The sequence below is a fragment of the Sorex araneus genome, chromosome 1, assembly GCF_027595985.1.
Source record: "Sorex araneus isolate mSorAra2 chromosome 1, mSorAra2.pri, whole genome shotgun sequence".
NCBI classification, from domain to species: domain Eukaryota; kingdom Metazoa; phylum Chordata; class Mammalia; order Eulipotyphla; family Soricidae; genus Sorex; species Sorex araneus.
In genome coordinates, this window is record NC_073302.1 from 98,759,960 (window position 1) to 98,787,698 (window position 27,739).

Here is a 27,739-nt window from a genome sequence, read left to right on the forward strand (position 1 = left end):
TGTATAAAACAATGTTTTGTTACAGAAATTGTTTTTGATGCTGTTGTAGACATTATGTTGAAGATTTTCTTGATATTTCTTAGTAAGACTGGAGTGATAGCACAGCGGGTAGGGCATTTGCCTTGCACACAGCCGACCCGGGTTCGATTCCTCCGTCCTTCTCAGAGAGTCTGGCAAGCTACTGACAGTATCCTGCCTGCACAGCAGAGCCTGGCAAGCTACCCGTGGCCAATTCGATATGCCAAAAACAGTAACAAGTCTCACAATGGAGATGTTACTGGTGCCCGCTCAAGCAAATTGATGAACAATAGGAGGACAGTGCTACAGTGCTACAGAGTAAAATTACTTTTAAAAATTAATTTATTTTTATGATGTCAAAAGTATTATTATTTTATACTGCTATACCATGTTCCCTACCAACATGCCAGAATCTCTCCAAGGTGATTGAGTCCCTTCCCTCTGATCATGGTTCTATTGCCCATATCTCAGGCATTGTTTTCTTGGGGATCCTCTAATCTCTTGTATATTTTCTTTATATTCTACATACAAGTGAAATAATCTGATGATTGTCTTCTTTTTCTTATTCACTTCACTTAGCATAAATACCTCCAATTCCATTCAAATTACAGTAAACTACAATATTTTATCTGCTCTCTTAACAGCAGTGTCCCATTATATAAATTTCTTGTGGACTATAAATGTACCACAAAAAAAAAACCACCCCAATTTCTTTATTTATTCATCTGCTTTGGGGCAATTGGGGTATTTACAGATCTTGGCTATTGCAAATAATGCTACAGTGGGCTGAGTTGTGCATTTGTCCTTTCAATGACTCTGTGATAGAATGATAGATACTCTATAGATAACCAGAAATGGAATGAGAGGGTCATATGGAAACCTAATTTTTAAAAATTTATTTATTTTATTAAATCACCATGTGGAAAGTTACAAAGTTTTCAGGCTTTTGTCAGTTATACAATGCTCAAACACCCGTCCTTTCACCAGTGCCCATATTCCACCACCAAAACCCCAGTATACCTCTCACCCCTTCAACCCCCAGCCCCGCCTGCATAGCTGATAAATTTCACTTCATTTTCTCTTTACCTTGATTACATTCCATATTTCAACACAAAATTCACTATTGTTGTTGGAGTTTCCCCCAAAAAAACAGCCCTGCTGACAAGGAAGCATTTGATAATTAGTTTTCCATTGCTGAGAATGAAGAGATATAAGGTCACGGCCGGCCGGTTTGGGAGTTCTGTATTTTAGCATTTCAGTAATTTATTCCAGGGAGATTTATGTTAGAAATTGTATCATTTCCCTTCCTGGGACAGCATGGGGCTATGGCTTAGTTCACAGTCTAGAGACATTGCTGGAAGCAATTGCTGGTACCAAAAGTAGTTTAGCTGGCCTCTGGATCATGGTCAATCAGCAGCAGAGTGGCTGCACAAACGTGCGGCCACCCGGGTCACATCTCGGTGGAGCGCACACTTACTATCACCCCAGCCCGAGATTGCCCACATTTTCCGCTGTTTGGAAACCTAATTTTTTGAGGAACCTTCAAGCTGAATCAAGCAACACTCCGCCAGCAGTGAATAAGAGATCCTTTTGTGCTGCATCCCCAGCACTTTCTGTTTCTGGACCTTTTTTTTCTCTGGATCATTCTTGCTGATGTGAGCTGATAGCATCTCCTGGTAATGAGTGATGGTGCCCATTGCTTTAAATGCCTGCTGGCTGTCTTCATGGCATCTCTGAGGAAGTGAGGCCTCCCCTTTTTCTGATCCGTTGTTTAGCTGGTTTAAACTCTTTTAGTGCTTTGCACATCTTGGGTATTATCATTTTGTCTGATGTGTGGCTATTGTCTCCCTGTAAGTAAAGGTATCACTTATTTTAAGCCTCATTTCTTTCACAGTGCAGAAGCTTTTTAGTTTTATGTAGATCCTTGACATAGTGTTATATCATTGAAGTTTCCTCTGAGTTCAAAATCTTAGGGAATTCTATCTATGTTCTCCTCCGCTTGTTTTATAGAAACAGATTCTGCATTCATTTTGAATAAATCTTTGTGTATGGTGTGAGTTAGGGGTCAAAATTTTACATAAGACTGTTCATTTATTCCAGTGTCATAAATAACTGTTCATGCATCTGAAAATTTATACCCAGCCTATCAATTCTAATCTGTTGATCTTAGTGTTTATCTTTATTTAGTACCATGCAGTTGTAATTATTAGTTTTATAATATAGGTTAAAATACCATCTCACCTTTTTTCTCAGAATTTCTTGGGCTGTTCTGGGTGTTCTCTGATTTTATACAAATTTTAGAAATATTTGTTCTCTGTCCTTGAAAAAATGCCATGGAAACTGATGGGGATCATATTGCATCTATAAATTATTCTGAGCAAGATGGGTCATTTTAGATATGTTAATTCTTCCAATCCATCATATAAAAGATTCAGTTTTCATTTTTTTGTCTTTTTTAAAATCTCTTTCAGAAGTCATTTATAATTTTCATTTAATAAGTCTTTCACTTCCTTTGTTAAATTTATTCCTAGATAATTGAGGTTTTGGGTATAACTGTAAATAAGATAGTTTCTTTTTAAAATTTCTTTCACTTCTACATCATTTTTTACATATTAGAATACATATTAGGTTCATGTGCTCTGAATTTGTAGCCTGTTGAAACTTCTTTGCGTCCCTGGAATGAACCCCACCTGATATATAATATATTTAATGTTCGTTTGTAAAGCTTTGATTGAGGGTCTTTGCATCCATGTCCACTAAGGATATTGCCCTAATGCTCTGTCAGCTTTAGCATAAGACAGTCTGGGCCTCATGGAATCTGTTCAGGAGGATTCCTACTTTGCTTCCTGGGGGAGCATGATAATGACGAATAGTCGTTTCTCTTTGAATGCTTGGAAAAACTCACTGGTAGGTTCATCTGTAGGATCTGTATAACCAAAGATGGACCTCTAATTTCTGCTCCACAAACCATGATCTCTCTCTAAAATAAAATATACATATACTTTATTCTTTTTTCTACAAAGCTATCTTATGTACTTTAGGGTATTTTATGCTTTAGGAAGACAGAGCTAAACACAAACAGAGGTATGAAGCTAAACCTTTGATATTTCATGGTATTAAAAACCAATAAAAATTTCCACCTGCCCTCTAAGAGCTCCAGCTGTCGCCATTTTCTAGAAGCCAGCAAGAAGCACCAGCTCCCACGTGGCCACGATCTAGAGACACACACAGGAATCTCAGATATGAGCAACCTGCGGCAGCAATGTCCTCAGACCCTAATTATTAATATCTTAGAATTCCTAAATTATATTATATCCATAACAATCAATACCAAAAAAACCAATAAAATTAAAATGAAGGGGACACTCTGGAAGCGCACCTGCCTTGCAGGCAGCTGAGCTGGGTTTGACCTCTGGCACCACAGGTGAGCCTCCCCAGGAGAGACCCTGAGTGCACTGCCAGAGTGAGCCCTGTACATAGCCAGGTATGGCTCAAAAAACAAAATTAAATTAAAAAAGAACTAACTGTTGAGATTTAAATTTGCATAGTCCATGAATGAAGCAGTGTAAAATGTTATTCTAAAAATTTTCATGGTTTTGCAAGAAGATTCCCTGTGAGAAGTACAAAATCTTATTGATAATCATAGAATATGCAAAAAAGAATATGATGAGGATGAGTTAATGAAAATTTTAATAATAGGGAATGGAGAGAGAATACAGCATGTAAGGTAACTGCCTTGCAAACCTGGGTTTGATCCCCAGCATCCCTCTTAGTCCCCCGAGGCCCTCAGGAGTAATTCCTGAGTGTAGAGCAAGGAGCATCAAAAAACCAAAAAAGAAAAGAAGAATTTTAATGATTTTAACAAATTTGACAAAAACTGAGTACTGAACTCAACAGCTAAAGGACTACACAACCTTAGGCAGCGATAAAATATTTACTAAAATCGTGATGACTTTTAGGTGGGTGCACTTTGCTAGAGTGCCCCATTTATAAGCATTCCATTTACTCATCCCAACAATAAGGCATTGTTTCTGTCATGACAACAACCAGGTGGTGTCTTTATCTTCACTATTTTATTCATGTGCACAGATGAAAATATTAGGCTTATAAATATCTTGACATCAGTGCTTATCAATTCTTGACATTAATGATATAGATTTTATATGTGTATAAATATATTTTAGGTTGGAGACCTAGAAGAACAATTTTGTTTGCAAGTTGGGATGCAGAAGAATTTGGTCTTCTTGGCTCTACTGAGTGGGCAGAGGTTAGTAGATAATTTGCTACAATATATATTTTCATGATAAAGTTGTTAAGGACTTAATTCTCAAGAACATAAAAATGCCATGAATTTTCCAAGAAAAGTACTGAAAACTTTTTTGCAGAAAATCTAAAGCAGCATATTCTTTTAAAATTCAACACAATTATCTTTTTTTCATTAAATATTATTTTCTTTGGACTTTTAAAGACATTGAATGCCAATTTCCAAGTTCATGCATTTTATTTCTTTTAATTGTTTAAAATAGCAAATTCACTAGAAATAAAACATAGAAATAATATGTAAGGTTTCTGTAGTCTTCCCGAATTATTTAAATACTTTCATAAGTTTATACAGAGTTACGCTTTTCAAATAGGCCTTCTTAATATCATCATATCTTATTCTGAATTAAATCATTCCAAAACTGAGACAGTGTCATCACAGAATATACAGCAGTTTCCTAGGAAAGTTTTCCCCATACATATTGTTTACTTTGAGTCATAGAAGTGGCACAAGTGGGGAAACTGGCTCCACAAAGAGAAGTAGGTATCCCTGGGGGCAGGTTATCTGGTTCTTGCTATCTCACCGAGTGATGCAGGTGAGTTGGGTCAAGTGGGGAGCAAAGACAGTAGCCCCGAGAAGAGAATGCCATCCCCACACACTTGCATAGCACCCCCCACGCCCAGGGAAATACCCGGGAGGGCTGGGCTAGGCTGGCCACAAGTGCCATCTCCTCGGCAAGGACACATCGAGCAACCCACCTGCCCCACAGAGCAGCTGGCAGACAAAGTTCTGCAGAGTGCGGGACAGGTGCCCAGCAACCAAATTCCGGACTGGACTTAGGCTGGAGAGAGGAATTGCCCTTTAAATGAAGAGAAAATTCAGTCCCAACTACGTTCCCAGGAAATTCCTTGCAGAAAAGAATTTCAGGAGACTAATAGTGAATTAAAATCAGGTGTTTTTTTTTTGTTTGTTTTTTTGATAAATGGGGAGAGTGAGGCAGGAGAAGGCGAGAGAAGGAATATAGAAAACCACACACACCAGGCTGAGGTGAGGTGGCTCTGAGACAGACAATGCACACCGCTCGTCTGGACAGTTAGTCTCAAAGTTGGGCTTTTCTACTGGGGCTCTCTGTGCAGACTGGGGCTTTGTCAGTGTCAAGACCTGTGGACTCTTGACTGTCTTTTTAATATCCTCACTGAGACTCTTAGTTTCTCTTGAAGCTCCTCCTTTTCTGAGAAGGCTGGGGCCACCCTTCTCTAGGTGTTGCCTCAGTTTCTCCATCCCGAAAGAGCTCAGTATTTTCATCTCAAAGGAGTCCTGCTTTCCTACTTCTGAGAAGCCCCAAGGCTAGTGATTAGGACACACACCCCCACCTGCCTGCAATAGAATAAAGCATTATCTATAAAGTAAATATATGCAGAGTTAACATTAATTTGATTTGTGTCAAACAAACTGAAAATATTTTGTGCTATATTTGTACTCCAAGAGATAATTAGAGAGCTATAAATTTTAATCTTTTTAAAAATTAGTGCTTTTGTAGACAAGCTAGATTTTTACTAAAATATGGAATAACTTATTTTAGGGCTGTGATTTTAATAATTTAATAATTTATTTTAATAATTTAGACAGGGTGGAATATTTTTACATTTTATTCCTTATAGTCAGCATGTATAGAAAATTGGAAAAAGAAGAAAAGAAACAAAATAAACAAAAAACACCTGGAGATTCAGAATCCTGATTTCTTTTATTATAAAATTCTGTGATGACCAATTTTCACCAGTAGATGGAGCTACCATATACTGTCACTGTCATCCGGTTGCTCATCCATTTGTTGAAGCCGGCACCAGTAATGTCTCTCATTGAGAGACTTATTGTTATTGTTTTTGGCATATCCAATACGCACGGGTAGCTTGCCAGGCTCTGCCGTGCAGGCTCCATACTCTCGGTAGCTTGCCGGGCTCTCTGAGAGGGGCGGAGGAATCGAACACGGGTCAGCTGCGGAAAAGGTGAACACCCAACCGCTGTGCAATGGCTCCAGCCAGAGCTACCATATAGGAAAACTTAATTATATTTCTGTGTATTTTAACTCGACCTATTTTGTTGTTGTTGTTGTTTTTAGTTTTTGGGTCACACACGGCTATGCACAGGGGTTACTCCTGGCTCATGCACTCAGGATTTACTCCTGGCGGTGCCCAGAGGACCATATGAGATGCTGGGAATTGAACCCACGTTGGCCGCGTGCAAGGCAAATGTCCTACCGCTGTGCTATCACTTCAGCCCCTCCACCTATTTTTAATTGTTATAAATAGTTCATCTCCTGTAAATCAGACAATATTCCTTAAAGAATGAAATATCTGTGGAAGAATACCTCTAAGTTTTTTGTGGGGAGGTCATTGATGTTTGCTGAAGTAATTTCTAGAAGGATAAATTATAATATGATTAAGAAATGACAGTGATTGAGCATCTTGGGCAGTTTCCTGATGATGTAGGTTTGGTAAGTATGTACATCAAAACCGTAGATGTTAACATGACTGAAACCACATTAACAAAACTAAAACAAGAAGCAATGTTAAAGAAAAAATAGCTTCTTTTAATTTGCCATGTGAAGAATGTAGTTTCATCTTAAATTTTAATCTTAAAATATTTTGTTTTGTTTTTATCAGTAAGTTTTATCAGTAAATCTTTTTTATAGAAACTCTCTTTTGACAATCTTGCATGTCATAATTGTGGCTAACTTGAGTCAGCTTAGTCCATATAGTTTTATATACTAATGTCAATATGCATTTTTCAGGGAGAGAGTATGATTATGTTTGTGTATTTCTTTCTTGTTTTAGGATAATTCTAGAATTCTTCAAGAGCGTGGTGTGGCCTACATTAATGCAGATTCTTCAATAGAAGGTGTATATTTTGAGTTAAGGTGAAAAAATAGGAAAATATTATGATAGAAGCAGCAATGTGGGTTGTAAATTATACTCTACCAGGAAAGAAAAAAATGTCAGCTGTAGTTAGTGACACTGCAGCTGAGTTAGGGCCACTGTGCAGTGTAGTTAGGGACACGCTAAAGTTCTCCCTGACAGAGCTACTGTGAGACCTGGGAGCCTCTTCAGGCCAGCAGCATTCTGATGAGTGACATTTGCCAAATGACAAATGTCATTTGTTTTTTTGTGGTACTTAAGTAAATAACTGTAAAATGAATAAGCAAATCATGGATCTAAAGATCCTATGATTCTAAAATGGAGTAGTAGAATGGTTTTTAAATTTAATTACCATTTAATTATAATATATACATTCAAATTTTGGAAAATGTCTCTTATGATCTATGTGGTATAAAAGAGGAAATAGATTCAAAAGAATTAACTTTCCAAGACCAAACAGCTAGTAAAAGTTTGCAACAATATGCAAGTCAAGGTCATCTGTTTCAAATTCACCCTTCTGTCCACTACCTTATATTGTACCTCCTGCTCTGGGTTTTTGACATAATATTATAGCTAATTATGGCTAGCTGGTTCTATAACTTGCCTCTTTAATTTTTCCCTATCATACATATAAGTCTTATTCACTTTAAATAATTAAACATCTACAGTTAATTCAATAGAGTTGTTTGTGTATCAGTTCTCTGCCAACTGTATCTATCAATTCTCAGACTTCTCAGTTTATATCCTTTTTCTTCCAGTAATCATCCTTTTACTTCCAAGTTTTTCTGTGTCTTGAGACTACTGTAGAGTGATGCAAGATCTTTGCTTGATCATTGTATCTGAGCCTTTATGTGAGCCCGCCCTACTCGGCCCCACCCACTTCCGCTGCTCTATCTTGGTCCTGTCAGAGAACTGACCCGGGGCCCATACACACGAGCCACGTGTTCTCCCACTGGGCCACACAGCTGCTCCAGTTCACATTTTTATCGGCACACTTTCTGTTTTAAGAAATTAACTGGCTATCAGAACTGGTTTGTGAGGTTGGAGGATGACTGAAAAGAGAGGCCTGCAGGGCCCTCTGAGAGAAAAGCAGGCTGGTACTCTGGTGATAAATGTGCTGTTGAGATTAGGTACATACAAAACCATCATCAACAGTATTATAAATCATGTACTTCAATCAATATCGATTCAAGTTTTAATTAATAATTATCTGGCTATGCATATTAATTTGTGTATGTGGATTTTTAGAATCAAGGTTTCCAATTCTATGGAAAATTAACCTTAGATGTCTTTTATTTTTAAAGCTTCAATAAATGATTTTGCTGGAATGAATCTTAAAGTTTTACAGTTAGAGTTGCTTACAGTTTCTGAGGACAGTTTTGCTTTTCTAGATTTCTTTTAGGGGAGGTTTCGAGGTCACATCAAGCTGTGCTCAGAGGTACTCATGGCTCTGCACTCAGGAGTTACTCCTGGCGGTGCTTGGGGGACCATCTGGGATGCCCAGGATGGACCCTGGGTCAGCTGTGCAAAACAAATACCTTATTTGTTGTAGTATTGCCTCCCGCCCATTTTCTGCTTCCTTCAGCTGCAACTGACAGTTCTTTGGAGCCCAGTTTGTCATCTGGTTGGAACCATTTCAAGTTCCTTGACGAGGTTGTTTGAATTTAGGCTTACCCTGGTCCCATCTGACTGAGTCTCGCTGCTCTGTGTCCTACACTAAGGCACTTCTGTCTTGGATTGCACTGGCTCTCAGAGTCATCATGTATAGAATTCCCGAGGAGAAAGGACACTATCTCTGCCCTTTATTCAGAACTATTTGGAGAGTACCTGGTTTACAAATTTATTCTTACAACAAATATGTATCATGTAAATATTAATAAAGGACAGCTAAAAGTAGAGCAATAAATGGAAGAGAATACCTACTCCCATGGAAGTTTAGTTCAGTGGGAATAAAGATTATAAAACTACAAATATTTAACACATTAAGTGCATAAATAATGAGGAAAAATAAGCCAAGATGAAGCTTGAGTATGAATGTGACTGAATGTGTGCTTGGTGTATGTGAGGTCTTGGGTCTGAAGCCCTCTCCATTCTCTCCCAACACACACACACACACACACACACACACACCACGCACCACACACAAACACACACAAACCAAATTCAAGAAACAGAATTGCTAGCATTGAGGAGTGTGTGTGTGTGTGTGTGTGTGTGTGTGTGTGTAACCATTTTAAGGGTAGTTTTCAGGGAAAATCTTAAGAATGCATAACAGACATAGGAGTAAGTGAGGAAGGAAGCATATCATGCACTTACAAATTAGAAAATTATTCCAGAAAGAAGGCACACCATGTGTAGACCTCAAAGATTCTTTTTTATTTTATTTTTTAAATTTTTTGTGGTTCTTTTTTATTATTTTAATTTATTATTTTTATTAGTGAATCACTATGAGGGTACAGTTACAGATTTACATATTTTCGTGCTTATGTTTCAATCATACAATGCTCGAGAACCCATCCCTCCACCAGTGCCCATTCTCCACCATAGATCATCCCAGTATCCCTCCCACCCCCCCATCCTACCCTTCAACTCCACCCTGGCTCTGTGGCAGGGCATTCCCTTTTGTTCTCTCTCCTTTGGGGTGTTGTGGTTTGCAATAGAAGTATTGAGTGGCCATCATGTTCAATCTACAGTCTACTTTCAGCACACATCTCCCATCACGAGTCGGTCCTCCAACCACACTTTACTTGGTTTTCCCTTCTCTATCTGAGCTGCCTTTTCCCCCAGCGTGTGAAGCCAGCTTCTAAACTGTGGAGCAAACCTTCTGGTACTTATTTCTACTATTCTTGGGTGTTAGTCTCCCATTCTATTATTTTATATTCCAGAGATGAGTGCAATCTTTCTATGTCTGCCTCTCTCTTTCTGACTCATTTTACTTAGCATGATACTTTCCATGTTGATCCACTTATTGCAAAGTTCATGACTACATCTTTTCTAACAGCTGCATTGTGTGGATATACCAAAGTTTCTTTAACCAGTCATATGTTCTCGGGTGCTCAGGTTTGTTCCAGATTCTGGCTATTGTAAACAGTGCTGCGATGAACATACAAGTGCAGATTTCATTTCAACTATACATTTTTTACTCTACCGGATATATTCCCAGAAGTGGTAATTCTGGGTCAAATGGGAGCTCAATTTTTTATTTTTTGAGAAGGGTCCATATTGTTTTCCAAAAGGGCTGAACCAGTCGGCATTCCCACCAGCAGTGTAAGAGGGTCCCTTTCTCCCCACATCCATGCCAACACTGGTTGCTTTTGTTCTTTCGGATGTGTGCCAGTCTCTGTGGTGTGAGGTGGTATCTCATAGTTGTTTTTATCTGCATCTCCCTGATGATTAGTGATGAAGAACACTTTTTTCATGTGGCTTTTGGCCATTCGTATTTCTTCCTTGAGAAAGTTTCTGTTCATTTCTTCATCCCATTTCCTGATGGGGTTGGATGTTTTCTTCTTGTAGAGTTCAACCAGTGCTTTATATCCCCTTGATATCAGCCTTTTATCAACTGGGTGGGCTGGAGTGATAGCACAGCAGTAGGGTGTTCGCCTTTCACATGGCTGACCTGTGTTCGATTCCTCTGCCTCTCTCAGAGAGCCTGGCAAGCTACCAAGAGTATCGCATCTGCATGACAGAGCCTGGCAAGCTACCTGTAGCATATTGGAAATGCCAAAAACAGTAACAATAAGTCTCATAATGAGAGATGTTACTGGTGCCCGCTCAAACAAATCGATGAGCAATGGGACAACAGTGACAGTGACTGTTATCAAATGGGTATTGAGTGAATATCCTTTCTCATTCTGTAGATTGTCTTTGTATTCTGGTCACTGTATCTTTTGCAATGCAGAATCTTCTTAGTTTAATAAAGTCCCATTTGTTTATCTTTGTTTCCACTTGGTTGATCAGTTGTGTGTCATCGTTGAAGATACCTTTAGTTTCGATATAGTGGAGGGTTTTGCTGACCTTGTCTTCAATGTACCTTATGGATTCTGGTCTGATGTTGAGGTCTTTAATCCATTTTGGTTTGACTTTTGTGCATAATGTTAGGTTGAGGTCTAAGCCCATACTTTTGCATGTAGTTGTCCAGTTATGCCAAAAACATTTGTTAAAGAGACTTTCCTTGCTCCACTTCACATTCGTTATCAAAGATAAGATGATCATACATTTGGGGTTGTGTGTAGGGATATTCCACCCTGTTCCATTTGGTCTGCGGCTCTGCCTTTGTTCCAGTACCATGTTGTTTTAATTGTTACCACTTTGTAGGAGAGTTTAAGGTTAGGGAGGGTGATACCTCCCATAGTCTTTTCCCCAGGAATTGCTTTAGCTATTTGTGGGCATTTGTTGTTCTGTATGATTTTCAGGATTGCTTGATCCATTTCTTTGAAGAATTTCATGGGCATCCTTATAGGGATCACATTGAATCTGTATAATGCTTTGGGGAGTATTGCCATTTTGACAATATTGATTCTCCCTAACCATGAGCAGGGGATATGTTTCCATTTCCTATGTCCTCTTTTATTTTATGGAGTAGTGTTTTATAGTTTTCTTTGTAGAGGTCCTTTACTTCCCTAGTTAAGCTGATTCCAAGGTACTTGATTTTCTGGAGCACAATTGTGAACAGGATTGCTTTTTTCATGTCACTTTCCTCTGTCTCAATATTTGCATATAGGTGGGGCTGGAGCAATAGCACAGCGGGTAGGGCATTTGCCTTGCACTTGGCCGACCCGGGTTCGAATCCCAGCATCCCATATGGTCCCCTGAGCACCTCCAGGGGTAATTTCTGAGTGCATGAGCCAGGAATGACCCCTGTGCATTGCTGGGTGTGACCCAAAAAGCAAAAAAAAAAAATAATATATATATATATTTGCATATAGGAAGGCCATGGATTTTTTGGTTATTGATTTTTATAACCTGCAACTTTACTGTACAAGTCTATTGTTTCTAAGAGTTTCTTGAAAGAGGCTTTAGGATTCTCTAGATATAGTATCATATCATCTACAAATAGTGAGAGTTTGATTTCTTCCTTTCTATATAGATGCCCTTGATATTTTTTTCTTGCCCAACTGCTATTGCAAGTACTTCCAGTATCTATATTGAACAGAAGTGGAAAAAGTGGGCCTCCTTGTCTTGTCCCTGATCAATGTTGAACAATGAGTGGGTCAGGAAGGAAATCAAGGAAGAAATCAAAAGATACCTCGAAACAAATGAAAATAAAGACATGAGCTACCAGAACCTATGGGACTCAGCTAAAGCCATGTTAAGGGGAATATTTATAGCTCTGCAAGCATTCCTCAGGAAGGTATAAAGGGCCTAAATAGATAGCTTGACTTCACAGCTCAAGATCTTAGAAAAGGACCAGCAAGAGGAACCCAAACCAGATGGAAGGCAAGAAATAATAAAACTTAGAGCAGAAATTAAGGACATGGAAACCCAAAAAACAATCTGAAAGGTCAATGAAACCAAGATCTTGTTCTTTGAGAAAATAAACAAGATTGATAAGCCACTAGCAATATTCACAAAGAAAGAGAGTGAGAGAGAACCCTAATAAACTGAATCAGAAATGAAAAGAGGGACATCACAATAGAAACCAATGAAATTAAAAAGATCATCAGAGACTACTTTGAAAGTCTGTATGCCATGAAAAAAGAGAAACTAAAAGAAATGGATAAATTTCTTGATTCCTACAATCTCCCAAAACCGAACCAAGGAGACTTGGAATACCTGAATAGACCCATTAATATCAAGGAAATTGAAACTGTAATCAAAAGACTTCCCAAAAACAAAAGCCCAGGTACAGATGGATTCACTAGGGAATTCTTCCAAACAGTTAAAGAGGACATGTTGCCAGTTCTTCTCAAGCTTTTCCAGGAAATTGAAGAAACAGGAACTCCCCCAAACAGTTTCTATGAGGCACATATCTCCCTAATACCAAAAGCAAACAAAGATACCACTAACAAAGAAAATTATAGACCAATAACTCTGATGAACACTGATGTGAAGATCCTCAACAAAATATTAGCAAATACAATCCAACAACTCATCAAAAAGATCATACACTATGACCAAGTTGCATTCATCCAGGGGATGCAAGGATGGTTCAACATTTAGAAATCAATCAACATAATCCATCATATCAACAAAAGTAAAAATAAAAGCCATATGATCATATATCAATAGATGCAGGGAAAGCATTTGACAAGATCCAACACCCGTTTATAATAAAGACTCTCACCAAAATGGATTTTGAAGGAACTTTCCTTAAGGTAGTCAAAGCCATCTACCACAAATCCATGACAAGCATTATCCTCAATGGGGAAAAATTATTTTATTTTTTTAGTTAATTTTTTTTATTTTATAAAGTAGTTCACATTATTTGATTACATTTAACATTCAAACACCAATCCCACCGCCTTTACACCTTACCTCCACCATATTTTGGATGTTTCCATCCCGAACTCCAATCCCTTCCCCAAAGCAGAACTGAAATAGTATATTTTGTATTTTTTTATGAAATACTGCTAAAAATGCTACAAAAAATGAATCCTTAGAGGAAATTGTGTGAAGATTGTATATTGCCCAGGGGCCATTAAGCCTTTCTAAAGAGATCACTAACATGTTGTTATAGGTTGAGTCTTTTTTGTTTATATATACATATATGTGTGTGTGTGTGTGTGTATGTGTGTGTGTGTGTGTTTGTATAAAAGGAATATTTTCCTCTAAGATTGTTTGCCTATCACTTTGAACCCCATCAAGTATGGTGTGGTACTCTTTGAGTATGGGTAGAGTGTGTGGTATTAAGTGTCCAGGAATAGTTTCACTCGTGCGTGAGGGTCTGCTCAGGCGTGTGGGGACGGCCATGAGCGTGGCATTGTTTGAGTTCTGGAGGTTTTTAGCTGCCTTGGGATGGAAGGGCTCTCACCTGACCCCCTCTGGGGCGCTCTGAGCGAAACAGCCTAGTGGCGGCATGGTTACAGCGAGTGTCATGTTATGCTCCCTCCTGGGAGAGAAGGACATGCTATCTGGATGATGGCCAATGGCGAGATTATCCCCTCAAACATTCTTATGGAGAATGAAATGAAGATTCTTTTTTGTGGTAACCAGCAATTGTTTCCTGTACGTCAGAATGATTTTACTGAGTGATGAGATGGGTAGTTTTTAATCAGATTTACATTTTAAGAAGAACATCTAGCGGGACTGGAGCGATAGCACAGTGGGTAGGGCATTTGCCTTGCATGCAGCCAACCAGGGTTTGATTCCCAGCAGCCCATATGGTCCCCTGAGCATCGCCAGGAGTAATTCCTGAGTGCAGAGCCAGGAGTAACTCCTGTGCATCGCCAGGTGTGACCCACAAAGCAAAAAAAAAAAAAAAATCTAGAGAGTCTAGGGAGTTAGGAGTTGTCTTTGAATAAAAGAATTAAATAATAAAATAAAATTCAACCTCTCCTTATCTTTCAGGTAATTACACTCTGAGAGTTGAGTGTACACCACTCATGTACAGTTTGGTATACAATCTGACAAAAGAGGTAAAGTAACCATATGTGATAACTTGGCTTTTCCATATAGAAAATATCCATTTGATAATATGTTGCGACTGATAGACTATTTATTTATACGTACAACCCCATTTGCTTTCACACTAGGGTAGACTTGGGGAAGAATTGGGTCTACCATTTATATTTTTTTAATTGCTTTGTTTGTTTTGGGGGCCACACCAAGTGGTGTTTAGAGGTTACTCTTTTTTCTGTGACCAGAGAACACTTGCAGAGGTGCTCACGGTACCATGCAGTGCCAGAGAGTGAAGCACACACTCAGGCTATTGAGTGCTCCCTTGGGCCCTTAAGCCTATGTTTGAATTAGTTGACTCATCTATTGCTTTGGCTTCTCTGTCTATTACATATGAGTGTATATTTAGGTATCTTCATTTTATTTCAGAGTATCTTCATTTTCTTCATCGAATTTCAGACATTCTCAGATGTTTTATCTTATGCATAACTGAATAATATTGTTGTGTAAATAGATTGCATCTTTATCCAACTCCTCCCCACTTATAAAAGAGAGAGATAAAACACTGACACCAAAAGGCACTAGCTGCCAAAGCACACAGCATATAGAGTAATTAAACCAGAATGTTATCTTTTGGTTTAATAATTATTTTTATTTTTAAACTTTTACCCACATTTTTATTATTGCTTTATATTATTGCCATACACAATAAGGGGTACAGTTTCTTACCTTATGTACATGAATATATATACACATATGTTTTTAAACTGATTTCTTCTATAGTGATCCCAATTAATTCAAGACACTGCATGTTAAAGTACTAACTTGTTGAAAAGGAATATGTATAAAAACTCTCAGGAGTTTACTCCCAGGAATAAATCACTTTGGAGTTCCCCTGAGACCGTGTGCCTGCTTCCTAACTTTCTGCCATGGGGCACAATACACTGAACCTCCTGACCTGACAGCTGAAGTTATCTAAGTTCTTTCTGGTGGAAGTGTGGAGGCACAGTGCTCGGGGTTTGTTCCTGGCTCTGCACTCAGGGATCATTCCTGGCAGTGCTCGGAGGAACCGTCTGAAATGCCAGGGATCCAAACCTGGCTGGGCGCCTGCAAGGCAAGCATCTTAGCTGCTGTAATAGCTCTCCAGCCCTGGGAAGTCATCTGAAGCTCTGACCGCTGCACAAGACACAGCTAAAGAAGAGTGCATAGAACTCATTGGAAGTTTCTTCTATTTAGTTTTTCATGCCTGTTAATCCATTGGTTCTAAAGTCAGATATAATAACAGAGTTCTGTAACCAGTTTTTGTTTCGAGAGAGTAAAAATAAAAGATTTGCCTACTTAATAGAATTATCAGTTGGAAGGTAGTTACCAAAATAAGCACAATTGCTTCCTCCAAATAGATATTTTATTATTTCACTTTTAAATAAATCTTTCCCCCTTTTTCATTGATTATTGGTTCACAGTGTTTCCCAAGGTGTGTAGTAGTACACGTACCCTGGAACAGTGCTGGAAGCTGTAGTAGGTGCAGGTACAATTACAGAAGGGAGGGGCAGGGAGCAGCCATGCTTTCTGTTTGCTTAAAGAGGGCAGATGTTTAAGGGAGCATTAAACTGATTATTTTTTCTGAAAGGGCATAGGATTGCCAAATAAATTTGAAATCCCTGGTTTACAGCATTGTAAAAATTTAGTAGTATAGCATAAGCTGTACATACATCTGATAGGTTTTAAAAATAAAGCCTAGATATTAAATTTCAAAGCATAGAACTTTAAAACTTAACCTCATATAGGAATAAAATATTAATCTGAAAAATCTATGCACGTTTCTAAATAAGAGCTCTTTAATTTGTCTGCTGCTTTATCAATGGACACGAAGCACTGTAGTACTGTCATTCGTTGCTCATAGATTTGCTCGAGCGGGCACCAGTAACATTTCCATTGTGAGATGTGTTACTGTTTTTGGCATATTGAATATACCATGGGTAGTTTGCCAGGCTCTGCTGTGTGGGCAAGATACTCTCAGTAGCTTGCTGGGCTCTCCGAGAGGGACGGAAAAATAGAACCTGGGTTGGCTGCATACAAGGCAAACTCCCTACCCGCTGTGCTAACGCTCCAGCCCCATGGACATGAAAAATATACAAATTTAAGTATCTGAAGAATGGTATTTCAGGGATTCTCATTATTCATATATTTTAAGGTTACTGCTTAAAAAAACTTGACAGTTATATTTGTTTACTAATATTGGGTTGTCAGCACCTCATATCATTTGCATAAACATTGCTCTAGATCCAACTTTCAATTACATGGTGTTTGACCATTTTTGTTATATTTTCTATTTTGTTTGTTTTGGGACAGTAATTTTCAGAATTTAACATTTTAATTTCATAATTTAACAAAATTTTATACTTTTCTCTGCTATTACAAATTTGCATTTTAAAAATATGTGGATTAGAACTTGCTTCTGTATCAGTTCTATGTATATCTTGTTGCCTTATTTTTTTATATTTGAAGATAGGGATAAAGCTCGTAGTAGAGCACTTGCCTTATATATATGTGACTTCAAACCCTCATACCACAGTGTGTGTGTGTGTGTGTGTGTGTGTATGTGTGTGTGTGTTCATAGTAAATTAAAGTAATGACATAGCTCTGTGTTCACAGGTATATGCACTTAAATCTGTGTTCCTGTAAGCCTTTGTACATTCCTCTAATACAGCATTTAACACATTGAATTTCACATTTTTACTTACAGTTCCTAGAAAAGAGTGAAGCCTATGTGATATTTCTTATTGACTTTTGTTTTCCTGACATCTAAAAAAAAATTACATAGTACTAATGCTATAGCACAGCAGGTAGGACGTTTGCCTTGCATGCGGTCGACCTGGGTTTCACTCCTCTGTCCCTCTCGGAGAGCTTGGAGAGAAAGCTACCAAGAGTACCCCACCCACATGGCAGAGCCTGGCAAGCTACCCATGGGGTATTTGTCATGCCAAAAACAGTAACAAGTCTCACAATGGAGATGTTACTGGTGCCTGCTCGAACAAACCAATAAGCAACGGATGACAGTGATACAGTGATACATAGCATAGGCACTCTAAAAATACATTAATTTCTTGAAAAGTAGAACATTAAACTATTATTAAATACAAAATAAAAATATTTATAACACATTGTTCAATTCCCTGTGTTTGACAATAGGACAAAAAGTTTAGTTTTCTAAATGCTTTTGACAAAACATTGTTTAATCTGGGCTTATAATTTGATAGCAGTCATATTTAGGTCCCTGAGTTTTCCCATCCTAGAATCAGAAAATGGTTGAAAGCCCACGGCTTAATATAACCAGAATAAATAGCTGATTATTAAATAAAACATTAAAGAATAGATTTTATGATGGATTTAAGGACTTTGGCAACCTTTCATCTGGGAGAGCCTGGGAGGGTCTTGATGTGAGAGACAGCTCAGTAGGCAGGCACTTGCCTAAGGCCCAAGCACCGCTGGCTTTGATGACCAACTGTGGTGCTAGGGAGAGGCCCTGGGCATGGCTCGTTGTCCTGACCCCTGAAACAGAAGTCATATAGAAAAATCACCTTCCCACACCAATTTTTTCATGGTCTTTCTTTGTAAGATTTAAAATACTTTTTTCTGGGGCTGGAGTGATGGTGCGCTGTGTTGTGCTCACCTGGCCTGCAGTTGACATGGATCCATCCCCGTAGCCCGTCTGGTCCCCAAGCCTGCCAGTGTCCCAGAGCACAGAGCCGGGGTGACTCAACACCCCCCAAACTTGTTTTCAGAGTAGTGGCCCTCAATTCAGAAGAATAGACACAATAATAATGTAATATGGGCAGTCATCGGAACAGTGGCTTGGTGAAAATTTTGTTTAATATTTTCTGTACACTCTATGTAATTTTATAATATAATTGCTTTTACACATTATAATGTGAGCATTTTTATATTGTCGGAAACTTTCCAAAAATTTTAATGACAATGTATAACTTTTAACCCTTTTAACATAATTAATTCCTCCCATGGTTAATGAAAATGAGGTTTTGAAACATGATTCATAAATGTTCTCTTTCTTCCCTTATACCTGTGTAGCTTCAAAGCCCTGATGAAGGCTTTGAAGGCAAATCCCTTTATGAAAGCTGGAATGAGAAGAGTCCTTCCCCTGAGCTGACTGGCAGGCCCTGGTAAATAAACACAATAAACACGACTTTCACCTTGGATTTGTCTTACATTGTATTTCAAGTGTTAATAGTAAACAAACAAAAAGTCTAACATTTATAATAGAAATTCTTTGTTTCACAAAGAAAACATGCATTTTGATGTTAATCTGCAAATCATTTAAAAGCAGGTTATTTTACTCTTAAATCGTGATACGTATGAGGTATATAGATCAAAGATCTCAATTGACATAATGGTAGAAATTAATAACCCCTGACTTTTTTATGTCTTCTAATCACTCCATAAATTTCTTTTCTGCACATTATACAGTTAGTATATGTTTCAGTTACTCTAGAAAAATATTGCCATCAGTATTGGGGTAAGGCCCTTGCCGTGCCCGTGGCAAACCCCACTTCCACCCCAGCACTGCTAACTCTCTCCTGAGCATCAGCAGGAGTGACCCCGAGCAGAAGGCTGAGCACTTCTGGGGCTGGCCCACCAGATAACAATAAAAATAAAGGTATAATTAAAAAATATTGAGACATGTGTAATTTTGTCATTGGTTTTTATTTGGGGATAGTGTGAGGGCTGTTCCCGGCTTAGGGTCACGCTGTGCCAGGATCCAACTTACATGCACAGCACGTGCCCAGCACTCAGCTGTCTCTCTGGACCATCTTCACACTAATTTTTATATTTGCAAGCAAGGTAAGAAAAATAAATATTGTAGTAATTGAAGGTAGTAGGTATTAAAAGCATAATTTTTTTTTAATTCTTGGGGGCCAGACAGATAGTATAGCAGGTAAGGTATGACCAACCTGGGATCAATCTCTGGCACCCATATGATCCCCCAAGCCCGCCAGATGTGATCCCTGAGTGTAGAACGAGTAGTGAGCCCTACACACTGCTGAGTGTTGCCTCAAACCAAGAAAACTAAATTCTCAAGTTTAGGAACTTACATGATCATCTGAAAAATTTATCTTCCCTCAACGTTATTATATTTCATTATATATGATAAAATAAAGTCATAAAACCAAAATAATTTTCAAGTTTCTGAATCTTTAAAAGTGAGGTGACATACAGTCTCTACAAACCAAAATTGTCTATAGACGTAGTGTTGGTAATCAGAATTACTATTACTTTCACAAATTTTTCCTACCAATCTAAAACATCTAAAGTTACATTTATAGTAGAGTAAATATAATCTTAAAATGCTATTAAATTTATTTATTTATTTATTTAATGTACTTAAATTACTCTGAAATAATCATATATTTATTTTAAAAAATCATGTTTTTATCTCTGGAAGGATTGGCAAGTTAGGATCTGGGAATGATTTTGAGGTGTTCTTCCAAAGACTTGGGATTGCTTCAGGCAGAGCAAGATACACTAAAAATTGGGTAAGTCTATAGTTTTGAGAGATGTAAGAGCATTTATTATGCCCTGCCACTTGAGCTCCATTCCCAGTTCTGTATTGGGTTTTAATATATAAATATTATAGAATTTGTCTTTTCTACAAAGTAGCTTATTGTGGCACTTAAGTATTTTCCTTTGGTACTGACCAAAGAAATCTTAAGATTCATATGTATAGCTCTATGCATTTTATCTTAAGCTATATTACAAGGGATGTTTGTTTTGCAGGCAACAAGCAAATTCAGCAGCTATCCATTATATCATAGTGTCTATGACACATATGAGCTGGTGGAAAAGTTTTATGATCCAACTTTTAAGAATCACCTTGCTGTGGCCCAGGTTCGAGGAGGGATGGTATTTGAAGTAGCCAATTCCGTGGTGCTCCCTTTTAACTGTCAAGATTATGCTGTTGTTTTGAAAAAGTACACCGACAAAATCTACAACATTTCCATGAAACATGAACAAGAAATGCAAAAATACGGAGTATCATTTGGTATGCTGTCTTTCATCTTCATCTTTCAACATTATCTGTATCTTACTACTAATCTCTAAATGTAGTAACCTACCTTAGGTTCATTGATCTTTTGCACATGATCAAATTTTCTCTTTCTGTTAATAAATACACTTAATTTCATTGATTCTCTTATAATGTAAAACTATAAATGTCTTGTAAAATAAGAGATGATACAGATGCCTATATTGTTTATTTTGTTTAAATTATAGAACAATGACATTAGATTGACTTTTTTTCAGATTCGCTTTATTCTGCAGTGGAAAATTTTACAGAAATTGCTTCTAAGTTTAATGAGCGGCTTCATGATTTGGACAAAAACAAGTATGTTTTGCTTATAAAATTTTTTCAATAGTAGATACTTATAGTTAAAAAGATATTACTTGAAATTTTTGTTGTTAAAATATTTTTGGAAAGTTTTTAATGCTTTCTTTTCGTATTGATTAGTAACAGAATTCTCACTTTAAAGTGAATAAATATTCTCCATGATTGGGCCCAGCTTTTCCCAACCTTCTGTTTGTTCTTTCAGTATCTAACAATAATAGTTCAATAAAATCTGCTACTTCCAGAACAAACTCATTCTTCTCCCTCTTATTAGTGTCATTTCTTCCAAAGATCTCATTGTTTCTATTTCCACCAGATAATTATATCTGGAGAGTTCGAATCTCCTTTGCTGTCTCCAGTGCTCTTGAGCATCAGTGTAAGCTTTTCTTTCCCAGCTTCCCACCCAGTCTTTGTCTTCTCCCAAACCTGCTTTGCTTCTGCCTCCCAGGATGCATCTGGTCAGAGTTGCCTGTCACTTCTCTCCTGAAGGAAGTTGCCAGCAGGTGCCCCCAGGGCTAGGTCTGCGGTGAATGGTCAGTCTGTCTTGGAAATTGACTTTGAAAGCACTGTCTGATTTCCATACACCCTGAGCTTTTCCCGCAAATCCATATTTAAAAAAAATTTTTTTTTATAAGGTTTCTCACAGGACTGGAGCATAGCACAGCGGGTAGGGTGTTTGCCTTGCATGCGGCCAACCTGGGTTTGATTCCTTTGCCCCTCTCAGAGAGCCCAGCAAGCTACCGAGAGTATCCAGCCCACACGGCAGAGCCTGGCAAGCTCCCCGTGGTGTATTCAATATGTCAAAAACAGTAACAACAAGTCTCACAATGGAGATGTTACTGGTGCCACTTAAGCAAATCAATGAACAGCGGGACAACAGTGCTACAGTGCTACAGTTATATTTATCCAAAATGAAAAAATATTGTAGAACCATTATATTCTTTCAACTGCTCAGGCATTTAATGTTAATTATATGTAAATCACAAAGTCAAAGCATAATTTGACAGCATTTTAAGATGGAAGAAAAATACTGTGAGAATATTAAGACTTTCATAAAGTAGAATTTTTTAAGTGAACACCTCCTATATATGAAACATATTATTATTAGCCCTTAGTATTTTTTAAAAAATTTAAGTGTACGTTTAGACTGCCCACAGTATATTATTAAATATATGATTTTATAATTAGAAATATGAAACTTCATAAGCAAAACATTTATGTTTAATAATACTTTACAGGTCTTTTAACAACTGATAAAAATATGTCTTTAGAATTTTACTCCACATAATTTTACAGCATATAAGAATTCTTTACTGTATCACTGTATCACTGTCATCCTATTGATCATCAACTTTCTCGAGCGGGCACCAGTAGCATCTCCATTCGACCTATCTCTGAGATATTAGCAGCCTCTCTTACTCGTTCTACCCAGTGGTGCCACATTGGAGGCTCTTTCAAGGTCAGGGGAGTGAAACCCATCATTATTACTGTGTTTGGCATATCAAATATGCCACGGAGAGCTTGCCAGGTTCAGCCATGCATGGGCAGGATGCTCTCTGTACCTTGCCGGGTTCTCTGAGAGGGAGAACTAGGCTATTCTTGGCCACGTGCTTCCGGGAGCATTGTTTTATAGTCTCTGGATCTTGGCTATCAATGGGATCACAGGGCACCAGGGTCAGTTTGTGGGTGTGACTGCCTAGCAACTGGAAAATGGCTTTACTTTTTTCTAGTAAAAGAATTATTTACTAGAAATGAAACGAATCTCACAATGGAGACGTTACTGGTGCCCACTCAAGCAAATCGATGACCAACAGGGTGACAGTGACAGTAACAGTGACAATCATTTTATTATTAGTAATAATGTTGCTGTTGTTAAGGTAACATGATTTACAACAATGTTTATTTTTTGTTTGGGGCCACAAAGTTATTGAAAAAACCACGCACGCTCACACACATACACATACACACACACACACACTGTCCTGTCACTTCTAATCTACCATCACCCCTCCTCTCCCTCCCTCTGACTTAGTAACCTCAATTCTGTTGTCAGAATCAAAGGGTAAATCATTCATCTTTATTCTCTACCTTTCTTTGTTTCTTTTTTTAACCAAGTATAAGTAAAAATATCAGGTATTTGTCTTCTCTCTGATGTACTTCACTTAAAATGACACCTAGTTCCATCAAAATACTAGCAAAACACAGGGGTTTTTTTTAACCTATAGTTGAGAAGTATTCCATTGTGTGTGTCTATACCACAATTCCTTATCTACTTATCTATTTTTGGGTTTTTGGATTGTGTCTAAATCTTGGCCAAATAATCCTGTGATGAATGTTGTTTGCATATGTCCTGTTGGTTAATATTTTTGTATTCTTATAGTAGTTTCCAGGTATAGAATTGCATAGTCATCTGGAAACTTATAATCTTTTTGGTTTTGTTTTTAATTTAATCTACCATGTAAAGGCATCATTTAATAATTTCTTTTTATTGCTGAGAATGAAGATTCTATGAGACTGTCATGGCCACGGGGTTTTGGATTTCTGATGTTTTAGTTCAGTTCACAGTCTAGATGCATGTCTGTAAGAAGCCGCTCTGGGTGCCAAAATGGGTTAGAAGACCTGTTGGATAATAGTCTGTACGAGCAGAGGGTCTGTTTTGTGAGCAGCAGTTCCGGATCTTATCTGGTCCAAGGGCATGCCGGTACCGCCCCCTTCCCATGATCGCCTATGAGCCACAACATTGCAAAGTTCCTACCTCTGGGCAGAAGTCTTAGGGGGTGGCTCTCGCCATGTGGATGATGCTGCCGCCACCATTTTCCAAGCAGAAAAAAAAAAAAAAAACAGGGTGGAGAGGGAAAATCCCTCCCCTCCGGGCGGCACATAGTCGTAGTATAGCTCACAGTCTACATACATGTCTGTAAGAAGCCGCTCTGGGTGCCAAAATGGGTTAGAAGACCTCTTGGATCATAGTCTGTACGAGCAGAGGGTCTGTTTTGCGGGCAGCAGTTCCGGATCTTATCTGGGCCAAGTGCGTGCCGGTACCGCCCCCGGAAACTGTTATAATCTTTTGAGAAGTCTCCAAATCATTTTCCAAAGAGGCTGAACCAAGCAACAGTCTCAGTAATTGTGAGAGTTCCTTTTATTCCTTTTTTTGTGGTAAAAAAGAAACTCATTTTCTCTTTTACTTAATGTTTTGTGACTTTTTCATATAGATTTCTTGCTGATGTATGACACTCATGGTCATTTTGATTTTTATTTCCCTGAAAAAATCATTGATGGGGAACATTTTTCATATGCCTGGTGGCCATTTATATGCTTTCTTTGAAAAGTTTCTGTTCAGTTCTCCTACCTACAATTTGATGTTACCACATTTGTTTATTCTTGCTTCTGTTTTCATTGCTACTAGCGTTGAGGACATCTCTGAAGTCAATATGGGGCATTCTACCAATGGTTTTCTCAATATCTTTACATTAATATCAAGGTTTTATGTATTTTACTAATATCAAGATTTAAAATAAATTTCAAATTAAATACTATGTAGAGTGTGAAATAAGAGTCCAATTTTATTTTCTTAACTGTAGTTCTCAAAGTTTCCCACCACCAGTATCCCACTATCCCTCCTGCTACCATCGCTTTCCCCTACCCACCACCCCAGCCTGCCTCTATGGCAGTATGGCAGGCACTTTTCCTCTCTCTCTCTCTCTCTCTCTCTCTCTCTCTCTCTCTCTCTCTCTCCCTCTCTCTTTCTCTCTCTTTCCTCTCTCTCTCTCTCTCTCTCTCTCGTCTGTCTCTGTCTCTCTATGTCTCTATCTATGTCTCTGTCTCTCTCTGAATCTCTATGTCTCTGTCTCTCTCTCCTTTTGGGCATTATTGTTTGCAATACAGATATACAAATACTGAGAGGCCATCACGTTTGGTCCTTTACCCACTTTCAGCACATGTCTCCCATCCCGAGTAATCCCTTCCATTGTCATAATGGTCCTTTCTCTAGCTCACTGCCCTCTTCCCCAGCTCCTTTCTTTTCTTTTCTTTTCTGTTCTTTTCTTTTAAGTTGCCTTTAATTCCTCTGCCCCTCTCAGAGAGACTGGCAAGCTACCAAGAGTATCCCGCCTGCACTGCAGAGCCTGGCAAGCTACCCCTTTATATCCGATATGCCAAAAACAGTAACAACAAGTCTCAGAAGGGAAATGTTACTGGTGCCTGCTCGAGCAAATCGATGAACAGGACAACAGTGCTACAGTGGCCTTAATTAAATAGATTCATTGGATGTGAGCAAACTCGGAAAACTTTTTTATTATTATTTTTATTGAATCACAGTGATATAGAGCATTACAAAGCTGCTCATGATTGCATTTCTGTAGTACAATGTTGCAACACCCATCTCTGCACCAGTGTAATTTCCCAGTATCCGTGTCGCCAGTTTCCCTGTCACCCTAGCTCTTGAGGCAAGCATCCAACCATGGACCAGTTCTCCTGGCCCTTAGCAAGTATTTTTTAATAACTTGCATGTGTTCTAAAGCAAACATATTAGGCCATATTTAGAATTTTAGAGGCAAATTGCTACAAGTTTGTTTATCAAGAATTTTAATAAGGAATGTACATTATGCTGTACATTTCTTATTAAAATATGTCCAACATCCAGAGACTATAAAATGAAGTTCCTGGAAGCCTCGGCCGCGTGACCTCTTATAGCCTAGTTCTCCCTCTCAGAGAGCCTGGCAAGATACCGAGAGCATCCTGCCTGTTGGGGCTGGACTGAGCTGTCAGGGCGAGCCCATGTAGACTGTACCGTACTATGGGCAGGAACATAGGGACCCATGAAAATGGGCTAAATTTCTCCTGTGTCCTGACTGGTTTGACTGAAGCTGAACATTTTTCCCCTTCAAGGTGCCTTCAGAAAATAATTTCAGTATATTGAAAGGGGCAGTTTTCCTTTTCTCACAGAAGCCTGGCTGGTCTTTGACATGCAGATCTCAGGAGTAACCAGGCCTGGTCTTTTGTAGATTCTGGACTCTGGCCCAGTCTAGTCTTTGGGATGTAGATTTCAGGTGCTGCCTAGTTTGTAATTGACATGTAGATTTCCTGTGGCAGCCCAGTCTTGTCTTTGGGATATAAATCCAAGTGCTTTTAGCCCAAGAAAGGTTTTAGTTTTGGTTTTGTATCTTCTTTCTGGAGGCCAAAATTACTGGCCTGCAGATGCAAGGAAACAATGCATATTCTACTGCCTCAATGTTCTTCCTGTAACTTCTTTTGATGTCTTTGGTGACATCACTGTATTGCGCCCTTTAGAGGTATCATGATCAATAAAAGGAGATTACGGGGCTCTCTACCTTTGTCTAAAAGTCAGAGAGAACCTAGACCCTCCATGACATACATTTCTTCCGAGTTCCTTGTCTCAGTGCCTCCTACCGCACGAATATTCACGCAACACTGCCCACACGGCAGAGCCTAGCAAGCTCCCCGTGGCATATTCAATATGCCAAACACAGTAACAACGATGGGTCTCATTCCCCTTACCCTGAAAGAGCCTCCAATGTGGCACTGCTTTGGAAGAACGAGTAAAGAGAGGCTGCTAAAATCTCAGGGCTAGAACGAATGGAGACATTACTGGTGCCCACTTGAACAAATCGATGATCAATGGGATGACAGTGATACAGTGATACAACTGTAGCTCTCAAAGTTTTCCAACATTGTTTGTTGGAGAGATTTTTCTCTCTCCACTTAATGCAACTAGTTCTTTTTATCATGAATCAACTGTCCATACAGCTGAGGGTTTGCTTCTGAGCTCTCAATTCTTTTTCAGCAGTCTGTGCCTGTTTTTATTTTAGTAAGAAATGGGTTTGATTACTATAGTTTATAGTATGACTTAAATCAGGGAATGAAATATCTCTCATCTTCTTTTTTTCTCTTAATTGCTTTGGCTATTCAGGAAGTTTTATACAAATTTTTAAAAACATTTGTTTTATGTTCTTGAAGAATATCATTGGAATTTTGATAGGGATTGCATTTGTAAAGGTTTCTGTGATCTTATAAACACACAATAGTATTTCATAGATTGTTAAAATTTTCAATTATACTAACTCCACTTACTTTTGTTATAAATTTTTAGATTATTGGTATGTACATAATTTTCATGAAGTTAAAACAGTATTTGTTTATTTTATTTAGCCCAATATTGTTGAGAATTGTGAATGATCAGCTGATGTTTCTTGAACGAGCATTTATTGATCCTTTAGGATTACCAAATAGACCTTTTTATAGGTAAGGGGAAAATAGCTCTTTACTATAATGTCTTTATTCTTTATTTTAATTACTGTTGGAAAATATAGTTGGATTCTGGCAAGCAAATAGAAAATTTCAAAATACATATAGTAAATTTTTATTACATTTTCTTGTAATGTAATATGATTGCCAGATAGTCCTTTTAGTATTGTATTGTTTCTGGTAATATACATTCATCATAAAAAATTTAGAGAATTCAAAAAGTCACAAGTTTAATGTAAAATCTTCACAGTTCTGTCAAATATAAAAACATGGTATGTTTTGATGTACATAATTTTAGATCCTCTCTTATTTTCAATATGTATCATA

General features: G+C 38.1%; 1 protein-coding gene across 4 annotated transcripts in view; it reads left to right on the forward strand.

Annotated features, from left to right (window-relative positions):
- The window catches only part of FOLH1 (folate hydrolase 1), a 92,168-nt gene that overhangs the window by 36,640 nt on the left and 27,789 nt on the right, over window positions 1-27,739 (forward strand). For 2 of the 4 annotated variants that reach the window (XR_008627043.1, XM_055118691.1), the window contains exons 11-18: window positions 4,203-4,285; window positions 7,114-7,177; window positions 14,701-14,768; window positions 18,838-18,929; window positions 20,210-20,300; window positions 20,542-20,806; window positions 21,067-21,148; window positions 27,317-27,409. Coding sequence is in view for 3 of the 4 variants with exons in the window: in XM_055118691.1 (XP_054974666.1) it covers window positions 4,203-4,285; window positions 7,114-7,177; window positions 14,701-14,768; window positions 18,838-18,929; window positions 20,210-20,300; window positions 20,542-20,806; window positions 21,067-21,148; window positions 27,317-27,409 (838 nt within the window). In the remaining variant the exon portion in view is untranslated. The remainder of the gene's footprint in view (window positions 1-4,202; window positions 4,286-7,113; window positions 7,178-14,700; window positions 14,769-18,837; window positions 18,930-20,209; window positions 20,301-20,541; window positions 20,807-21,066; window positions 21,149-27,316; window positions 27,410-27,739) is intronic. The other 2 variants (XM_055118698.1, XM_055118699.1) reach the window with 2 other exon arrangements.